Genomic DNA, 10889 nt, shown 5'->3' with positions numbered 1-10889 from the left:
TGGGCCACGACTTCGGGCTGCTCCCCCTCCCCCTCCCGGACCCCGAAACCACGATCAGAGACATCACGTACCCTTGCACCTGGGAGGCAACATATCAAACGTGAGTCTCTCTCGTTCCCACAACACCGCCTATCTGTGCTCCTAACTATCGAGTCCCCAATTACTACTGCTCTGCTCTTCTTCACCCTTCCCTTCTGAGTAACGGGGACAGGCTCCGTGCCAGAGACCTGAGCCCCGTTACTTACCCCTGGTAAGTCATCCCCCCCACAAGTATCCCACACTGTATACTTGTTCTTGAGGGGGACGGCCGCAGGGGGTCCCTGCACTGGCTGCTTCCTCCCAGTCCCCCTCACTGTCACCCATCTATCTGCCATCTTTGGAGTTACTACTTCCCTATAACTCTGATCTATGACCCCCTCTGCCTCCCGAATGATCCGAAGTTCATCCAACTCCAGCTCCAGTTCCCTAACACGGTCTTGGAGGAGCTAGAGATGGGTGCACTTCCTGCAAGTGTAATCGGCAGGGACGTCGATGGCATCCCTGCCGATTACACTTTATTTGTCAAGACGTTAAGTACTAGGACGAGACTATCAAATTGAGCAACAAGTGAAGCCAGCCATTTAGAACTGTGTAGACCTCAAACTTACCAACAATGGTTTCAAGAAGTTCAGCTTGATTTGTTGGATTGGATATTCTTCCATATGTTTTAACGGCATAGCTTTCCAGATATCAGGTACTTTTGATAAATAATTACATGCAAGTCGTATCTTTTTCTATTTTGGTCACTTGTCCATTGCCGACATTTTATGTATTCTAATAAACATTTGCCCTTTTTGATAAACACATTAAATTACAACTGATACTTAATCTAATTCTGAACACTTAATTATAAAATTTGTAATGCTGTCAAGTGGATGAATGCTGCTATTGGACAAAGTGAAACTTGAAATCCATTTCAGAAATTCTGGCCTAATTATTGTCTGCTGATTGTTGATCCTGATCAGTTTTTCTTGGTAGCTCTGGTTAGTGTTGGAGGCATGTTCCAAGTCTACCCTAATTTGAATTGGAACTGAAGCCATGTCAGCGGTGATATTATTCTGAACTACACTAGCCATCTAGCCAACTCATCTGTTATTTTTAAATTTATTTGTCAAGACGTTAAGTACTAGGACGAGACTATCAAATTGAGCAACAAGTGAAGCCAGCCATTTCATGCTGTTGCTATGCAGGAACAACACAAATGGCATTCATCAGGACATGCTGCTGTGGAAAAACTAAAAAGACATTTTGTCTATCACATAACTGAGTGATATGGCTATGAATTTCAGTGTGAGCATGATACGAAGTATGCAAGCCAAAGATCCCAAAGAAAAATACATGGTAATTATTACTTTAATCAAAGTTTGCCCTTAGAATGCTCACAACAAATCCAGTTTTCCAGAAAATGAACTTTGATACAAGGAGTAAACTTTTCTGTATACAGAAAGTAAGAATGATCTGTTTGTTGGTCTCAGGACTATGTACAGTTTGCTTATTTGATCATTTTATAAATGTTTTATGTGCATTTAATGTCTTTAGATAACGTACCTCCTCAGGTATCTCTCTTTGACTGAGACAAATCGAAGAAAGGGCATATATTTCTCACGTGAAATGCATCACTGATCCCAAATAATGTCATGACAGTATTACCTCTTTTCTCTCTTTTAGGTTTGTCACCATGACAATTGTTGCTGTGTTTTGCTCCCATATCATCCTCCAGAAATCATTCACAGTTTCTTCCTTTGGCCCTGAAACATAATTGAAAGGAAACAGCATAAATTATCCACCATGTCCTTTCATTTCTAATTCACAATTTCCAATATGTTATTTCCAATCTCTCAGTGAAAATAAGATAGTTAAGGTAAAAGGGAAAAAAAAAAATTATATCAGAATAAGAACACAAACAGGAATAGGTCATCCAGCCCCTCAAGCCTGCTCTGACTTGCTATAGGATAATGTCTGATCGGACATTTCCCATTTCTACTTTCCTGCATTATCCTCGTAACCCTTGACACCTGTATTGATCAAATATCTACCTGAGCCTTAATACACATAAGGATTCAACACCCACAGCTCTGTGGCTAGGGGTTTCAAAGATTCACCATCCTCTCAGAAGAAATTTTTCTTCATCTCAGTCTTAAATTGTCATTCTGAGACTATACCCTCTCGTCCTAGATTTGCCCATAAGGGGAAAAGTCATCTCAGCATTTACCCTGTGAAGCTCCTTACGAATCCTTTATGTTTCAATGGCATTACCTCTCATTCTTCTAAATTCCAGTGAGTGGAGTCCCAACCCGTTTAGCCTTTGCTCAGAGACAATCCTTCCATACCAGGTGAACCTTCTCTAAATTACCTCCAATGAATTGATACCTTTCCGTAAATAAGGGACCATATGTGATCTCACCGACACTTCGTACAATTGCAGTAAGACTTGCCTACTCTTATACCTCAACCCCGGAAAAATAAGGGCCAACTTCCATTAGGCTGGCTGATTACCTGTTGCAACTGTATGCTATCTTTGTGTCTTACACAACTCCCTTTGTGTTGTAGCTAGAGTTGGGAGGTCATATTGTGGCTGTACAGGAAATTGGTTAGGCACTGCTGGAATATGGTGTGCAATTCTGGTCTCACTCTCATCGGAAAGATGTTGTGAAATTTGAAAGGGTTCAGAAAAGATTTACAAGGATGTTGCCAGGGTTGGAGGATTTGAGCTATAGGGAGAGGTTGAATAAGCTAGGGCTGTTTTCCCTGGAGCGTCAGAGGCTGGGGGGTAACCTTTTAGAGGTTTATAAAATCATGAGGGGCATGGATAGGGTAAATAGACAAAATCTTTTCCCTGGGGTCGGGAGAGTCCAGAACTAGAGGTTTAGGGAGAGATATAAAAGAGACCTAAAAGGCAACTTTTTCACGTAGAGGGTGGTACGTGTAAGGAATGAGTTGCCAGATGAAGTGGAGGAGGCTAGTACAATTGCAACATTAAAAGGCATCTGGATGAGTATATGAATGGCAAGGGTTTGGAGGGATATGGGCCAGCTACTGGCAGGTGAAACTAGATTGGGTTGGGATATCTGGTTGGCATGGACGGGTTGGACCGAAGGGTCTGTTTCCGTGCTGTACATCTCTATGACTCTATTTAAATGATACTGCCTTTTATTCTCCCTTCAAAAATGAACTTCACCTTTTCCATTTTGCCAATATTTTGCCCACTTACTTAATCTACCAATGACTCTCTGTAAACTACTCGATTCCCTTTTGCAATCTGCCATTCCACCTTCAGGTTGTTCTGCTACAACACAACAGTTGTGTTCCTCAGCAACCTAGTGCTATAGAAAATCCCTATATGGAAAACCGCTATAGAAAATCGCACTGCAGAAGATTGCTTATAGAAAATTGCTATATCAGTGTTATCCAAACAAAATCCACAATTTGTCAATTGCATTACAGGCAACTCACACTGAAAAAATGTATGTTATAGCAGAACAACCTGTGTTTCTGTGCCGTTTGCAAACCTGGCTACAGTACATTTGCTTCCTCCCTCCAAATCAGTTACAGCCCCAATATTGATCACTGTGGAACCCCACTGGTTACAAGTTGATAACCTGAAAGAAAGAATCCTTCAACTAGCTGTTTCCTACCCATTAGCCAATTCTCTATTCACGCCAATACATTACCTCCAACACCATACGCTCTTATCTTATGACTTAACCTGTTGTCAAGTCCAAATACAACACACTCGCTGGCTCCCCTCTATCCACTCTTGTTGAGAAATAGTTGAAAATCTCTAAGAAATTAGTCAGGCATGATTTTCGTTTCATGAAGCTGCAGTGACTCTGTTTGATTATTTATGAGTTTTCAAATGTGTTATTACTTCCTTATTATTTGATTCCAATCAAATTTATCACAACACAATGCTTTTGCGCAACACATAATTAGCATTGTGATTGCACTACCAGAGGGGTAGGCAGAGCCAGATTCACTTGTGGCTTTTAAAATGAAAGTAAATAATTATCTGAAGAGAAGAAAACATAGGGCAATGGGGAACAGCAGAAAAATGGAACTAGCCAAATAGCTTTATATATGATGGGATGAATAGCCTCCTTCTGTGCTATAACACCATATTCTATAAATCAAACAAAAAACATATAGGTAGATAAGGCAGATAACTTAAACAATTTACCATTTTAAGTTTATTTTCTTTTAATTTCTAACTACCTGTAATTGCATTTGAGAGGATGGTCAGCTGTCATGTTAGAGGATGGTCATGTTACGGAGCTATGTTAGAGTGCTGTTAGGGAGGCAGTTCCAGGATTTTGACCAATTGACATTGAAGGTATAGCAATACAGGTAGTTCTTCCTTAAAACAATGATTGTGTTCTTGTGCAACACTGCACTATAGAAAAATCGTGCTTTACACACAACTATTTAAGTGTTAGCAATGTAATTGCGTATCAGCCAACACGTTTTAGATTAAATTAGATTACATTACAGTGTGGAAACAGGCCCTTCGGCCCAACAAGTCCACACCGACCCTCCAAAGAGCAACCCACCCAGACCCATTCACCTACATTTACCCCTTCACCTAACTCTACGGGCAATTTAGCATGGCCAATTCACCTAACTTGCACATTTTTGGATTGTGGGAGGAAACCGGAGCACCCGGAGGAAACCCACGCAGACACGGGGAGAATGTGCAAACTCCACACAGTCAGTCACCTGAGGCGGGAATTGAACCCGGGTCTCTGGCACTGTGAGGCAGCAGTGCTAACCACTGTGCCACCGTGCCGCCCACCATTTTAAACCATTGTGTTTTAGAAAGCGCCCCCAATTCATCACGTTCATTTGTGTTACAGCAAATTCGCATTAACAAAATGCATATTACAGCAGAACGACTTGTACAGTTCATAGAAACATAGGACATAGGAATTCAGAGCAGAGTTAGGCAATTCAGCCCTCAAGCCTGCTCCGCCAATTAACATGATTATGGCTGATTTTATCCAAGTCTCAACTCCACTTTCCTGCTGGTCCCCATAGTCCTTTATCCCGCTCTTCATTAGAAACATATCTATTTCTTTCTTGAATCTATTGATTGATTCTGCCTCTACTACACTCCAGACCAGTGAGTTCCACCGATTCATGACCCTCTGAGAGAAGTTTCTCCTCATCTCAGTTTTAAACCTACCTCCTCTCACTCTCTGTGATTTCTTGTTCGAGACTGTCCCACAAGGGGGAGCATCTGTTCAACATCCACTTTATCAATCCTCTTTAGCATTTTATATACGTGAAGCAGATCCCTCCTCATTCTTCTGAACTTCAGAAAGTGCAAGCTCAAGCTATAAAACCACTGTGAATGACAGTCCTCCCAGCCCTGGAATCAACCTGGTAAACCTCCTGAGCCAGGACAGTGTGAGACTTGGAGGAGTGCTTGCAGGTAGTGGTGTTTCCACATCTCTCTGCCCTTATCCTTTCAGCCAGTACAGATCGCAGGATTGGAAGGTGCTGCTTCAGGAGCTTGGGTGAATCGCTGCAAAGTATCTTGTCGATAGTACACACTGAGGGAATGAATGCTGAAGGTTTCAAATATGGTATCAATCAAGTAGGCTGTTTGTCCTAGTTGGTGACAATCTTTTTGAGGATTGTTAGAGCTACACTCCTCTAGCAAAGTAGAAAATGCAGTATTCCAACACACTCCTAACTTCTGTTTGTAGGTAGTGGACATCCTTTCAGGAGTCAGGAAATGGGTTGGCTGCCAAAGAATTCCCAACTTCTGACTTGCTCTTATAGCCACAGTATTGTCTATAGCATAGCCTGGACATTGTCTAGATCTGAGGAAGGATCACCTATATGTTAATTCTGATTTCTCCTCATAGATGCTGCCAAATCTGCTGAGCTTTTCCATCAATTTCTGTTTTTGTTTCTGATTTACAGCATCCACAGTTCTTTTGGTTTTTGTTGTGTAGATCTTGTTGTATTTGGCCTGTTTCAGTGTGTGAGGAGTTGTGAATGGTGCTGAACAATCATTAGCAAACATCCCCACTTTAGACTTAATGATGGTCAGAAGACCATTCGTGAAGATGTTAAAGATGTGTATGCCTAGGAGGCGATCTTGAGGAGCCCCTGCAGTGATATTTTGCACCCGAGATGATTGGCAAAATGGTCTTACTTTTTGCTAGGTACGTCTCCAACAGCAGAGAATTTACCTTGATCCCCACTGACTCCGTAATATACACTTTATCAAATGCTATCTGGATATCAAGGGCAGTCATCTTACCATTCGCTCTGGAGTTTAACTAATTTGTCCATGTTTTAACCAAGGCTGTAATGGGGTTAGAAGCTGAGTGTGGCTAGAGGAAGCCAAACTGAAAATCAGTAAGCAGGGAATTGTTCACCAAGTGCTACTTAGTAGTGCTGCTATAACATTTTCCATCACTTTGCTGATGATATACTGATGGCATGGTAACTGGCTGGGTTGATGCTTTCCAGCCTTTTTCTGATCAGAATATACTTGAACAATTTTGAATATTGCTGAGTAGAAGCCAATATTGTAATTATACTAGAATAGGTTGGTTAGGGCCTCAGCTAGTTTTTGAGCACAAGTTTTCAGTATTACTGCCAAAATGTTGTCAGGGAATCACAGGTCTTCCAGTATCTACTGATGTGGAGGTGCCGGTGTTGGACTGTGGTGAACAAAGTTAAAAATCACACAACATCGGATGAGAGTTCAACAGATTTATTTGGAAGTACTAGTGTTTTGAGTGCTGTTCCTTCACTGTTGGACTATAACCTGGTGTTGTAATTTTTAACAGGATCTAGTACCTTCAACTGTTTCTTGATTACAAGTAGAATGAGTTGAATTGGCTGAAGGCTGGCAACTGTGATGCAATAGACCTTAGGAGGTATTCGAGACCAATCATTCACTCAGCATTTCAATAACAGACAGAATTACATGCAGGAAATTACATATTGAAAAATTCTTTACATTTAAATATGTTTATGATTTACCTTGAGCTGCTATAAACTTGTTTTTCTCTTGATAGCCCTTTTAAAAATAAAAGATGAACATTACTAGGTATTGATGTAACAAAAAATCATGCAGACGTCCGTTGTGTCTCATCCCCAAATAAATAACAATCTTGTGAGGTGCAGTGTACTAGTGTACTAAACAATTACAAATTGACAATTGTAATTAATAATTAAACAGGTTCATGCTAAATGCAACAATTGAATTCACTCTATGGAAAGAAAGGCAATGGAGAAAGAGTAGAATTGACTCATTCATCAAATTCGATGAAGTGAAAGCAGTCAATGCATCGATCACTGAAATTTACCAAAGGATTGAGAATGTTTTAGGCAATTCATAAAAACCTTGCAACAATTTTTGTTGGCTCTATGAGTATAATGTTCTTCTCCCACAAAACAGACATTTCACTAAAGCTCTCATTTTGCCATAACAAGAGCAAGCCATGAGAAAGTCCATGGCAAACAGAAGAAATTGTACAACAGTTGTTTTCAAAACTTTTTAACCCTTATTCAAATCTGCCACCAACTTTACTTCTATGTTGTATGCTAAAAATCAGACTGTTAATCAAAGTATTAGCTCAGTAGTTGTGAAGGAGAATGATGCAAATGTGGGTTCAATTCCTGCACCAGGTGAGGTTATCCTGAAGGACACTCATTCTCAATTACTCCTCCTCATCTGAGGTGTGATAATCTCAGATTAAAACATCACCAAGCCGTTTCGCTCTAATAACAAAACAGCCCTATGGTCTTTGATCAAAATACTCTTATGCTAATTAAAGAAAGATTATAAATTCTGCTCCCAAAGAAACAGAAGACTGAAAAAATCTGGAAGAATACAGCTTGGATTACTATGATGAGAAATGCTTTTCTTTGCTCTTATAATTTGTATGAGCATAAATGGTACTAAGCAACTGATTATGCAGATGCTAAAAAGGCAATTAAGCACTTACACCTAATAGGGCTAAGATGACTGGCCTCCAACAAGCGTAACTATCCTTTGTACCAGGTGCAATATCAAACATTGTAGATTTCACGATTCCCAGCAACTTCAATTTTACGAGGGTTCTTTTTATCACAAACATACAAATTAGAGCAATTGGTTGCCATTTGATTCATCGACCCTGCATAGCTGTTCAACAAGATCATGAATGATCTGACAGTGGCCCAAACCTCACGTTTCTTCCTATCCTAATACCAAACTCCTCCCTTAATGAATCAATTTTCCTCTGAAAGAGAAGTATTCAATAACTACTTCCATCTCCCCCAGGTGACCAGCATTCCATAGCTAGACATCCCTCAATGAAAAAAAATTCCTCCTGTTCTTAAAGACCACCTAATTTAAAAGTTTGCCCCATATTTCTAATCCTTCCCACAAGGAAAAATGTACACTGGGCATCCTACTGGGTCAAAAGAGACTGGAGGATCGCAAATGTTGTTCCCTTGTTCAAGGAGGGTAGAAAAACCCTGGTAATTATAGATCAGTGAGCTTTACTTTGGTTGTGGATAAAGTGTTAGAACAGGTTATAAGGGGTAGGATTTTTAATTATCTAGAAAGGAATAAGCTGATTAGGGATCATCAATACTGTTTTGTGAACGGTAGGTCATGCCTCACAATCCTTATTGAGTTCTTTGAGAAGGTGACCAAACAAGTGATGAGGGTAAAGCAGTTGATGATGTGTGTATGGATTTCAGTAAAGTGTTTGATAAGGTTCCCCATGCTAGGCTATTGCACAAAATATAGAGGCATGGGATTGAGGGTGACTTAGCGGTTTGGATCAGAAATTGGCTAGCTGAAAGAAGACAGAGTGGTGGTTGATGGGAAATGTTCATCTTGGAGTTTAGTTACTAGTGGTGCACCACAAGGATTTGTTTTGGGTTCACTGCTGGTTGTCATTTCTATAAACAACCTGGATGAGGGCATAGAAGGATGGGTTAGCAAATTTGAGGATGACACTGAGGTTGGTAGAGTTGTGGATAGTGTCGAAGGATGTTGTCGGTTACAGAAGGACATAGATAAGCTGCAGACCTGTGGCAAATGGAGATAATGAGGAAAAATGTGAGGCAATTTACTTTGGAAAGAGCAACAGGAATGAAGAGTACTGGGCTAGTGGTAAGATTCTTGATAGTGTAGATGAGCAGAGAGATCTCCGTGTCTGTTGCCACCCAGATTGATAGGGTTGTTAAGAAGGCATACGGTGTGTTAGCTTTCATTAGTAGAAGGATTGAGATTTGGAGCCATGAGGTCATGCTGCAGCTGTATAAAACTCTGGTGCAGCTGCACTTGGAGTATTACGTACAGTTCTGGTCACCGCATTATACGAAGGATAGGGTTGGTCCATTCTCTGAGTAAAGAAGCTACCTCTGACATTTGGCCTACATCGATCACCCCTCAATTTAAAGTTATGCCCCCTCGTACTCGCCATCATCATCGGAGGAAAAAGGCTGTCACTGTCCACACTATCTAACTCTGATTATTTTGTATGACTCAATTAAGTCACCTCTCAACCTTCTTTTCTCAAAGAAAAACAGCCTCAAATCCATCAGCCTTTCCTCATTAGACCTTCCATCCATACAAGGCAACATACTAGTAAATCTCCTCTGAACCCTTTCCAAAGCTTCCATATCCTTCCTATAATGCGGTGACCAGAACTGTACACAATACTCCAGGTGTGGCCGCACCAGAGTTGTACATCTGCTTGACACATGGTTCCGAAACTCAATCCCTCCACTAATAAAAGCAAACATTAGCCCAGTACTCTTCATTCTCCTTCCAAAGTATGCCTTCTTAACAACCCTAATAATTTGGGTGGCAACTTTCAGGGATCTAGGCACATGGACACCAAGATCCCTCTGCTCAACTACACTATCAAGAACGTTACCATTTGCACAGTACTCTGCATTTCTGTTGCACCTTCAAAAATGAATCACCTCACACTTTTCCACACTAAACTCCATTTGTCACCTCTCAGCCCAGTTCTGAAGCTTATCTATGTCCCTCTGTAACCTACAACATCCTGCTGCACTATCCACAACTCTATCAACCTCAGTGTCATCCACAAATTTACTAACCCATCCTCCTACACCCTCATCCAGGTTGTTTAGAAAAATAACAAACAGCAATGGCTCCAAGACAGATCCTTGCGGTACACCACCAGTAACTAAACTCCAGGATTAACATTTCCCATTAGCCACCACCCTCTACCTTCTTTCAAGCCAATTTCTGATCCAAACTGCTAAATCATCCTCAATTCCATGCCTCTGTATTTTGTGCAATAGCCTACCATGGGGGACCCTAGCAAATGCCTTACTGAAATCCATATACATCACATCAACCACTTTACACACATCCACTGTTTGGTTACCTTCTCAAAGAACTCAATAAGGTTTGTGAGGCATGACCTACCCTACAAAAGAACTCTGTTTACGACCCTGAATCAGCTTATTCCTTTCTAGATGATTATAAATCCTACCTCTTATAACCTTTTCAAACACTTTACCCACAACCGAAGTAAGACTCATGGGTCTATAATTACCAGAGTTGTCTCTAATCCCCTTCTTGAACAAAGGAACAACATTTGCTATCCTCCAGTCTTCTGGCACTATTTCTGTAGACAATGATGACATAAAGATCAAAGGAGAAAGTGAGGTCTGCAGATGCTGGAGATCAAAGTTGAAACTTTATTGCTGGAACAGCACAGCAGGTCAGGCAGCATCCAAGGAACAGGAGATTCGACGTTTCGGGCACAGGCCCTTCTTCAGGAATGAGCAGAGAGTGTTCAGCAGGAGAAGATAAAAGGTAGGGAGGAGGGACTTGGAGGAGGGGCGTTGGAAAT

General features: G+C 41.0%; 1 protein-coding gene across 7 annotated transcripts in view; it reads right to left on the bottom strand.

Annotated features, from left to right (window-relative positions):
- ptpra (protein tyrosine phosphatase receptor type A) overlaps nt 1-10889 on the bottom strand; it is a 308647-nt gene that overhangs the window by 108194 nt on the left and 189564 nt on the right. For all 7 annotated transcript variants that reach the window (XM_043701175.1, XM_043700933.1, XM_043700779.1 and 4 more), the window contains 2 exons: nt 7039-7075; nt 1690-1787 (listed from right to left, as the gene is read on the bottom strand). In XM_043701175.1, the coding sequence (XP_043557110.1) occupies nt 1690-1787; nt 7039-7075 (135 nt within the window). The remainder of the gene's footprint in view (nt 1-1689; nt 1788-7038; nt 7076-10889) is intronic.

The sequence above is a fragment of the Chiloscyllium plagiosum genome, chromosome 1 (assembly GCF_004010195.1).
Source record: "Chiloscyllium plagiosum isolate BGI_BamShark_2017 chromosome 1, ASM401019v2, whole genome shotgun sequence".
NCBI classification, from domain to species: Eukaryota; Metazoa; Chordata; class Chondrichthyes; order Orectolobiformes; family Hemiscylliidae; genus Chiloscyllium; species Chiloscyllium plagiosum.
The sequence above is the reverse complement of the archived record's forward strand: the minus strand, read 5'-3'. Positions and strand labels throughout refer to the sequence as shown.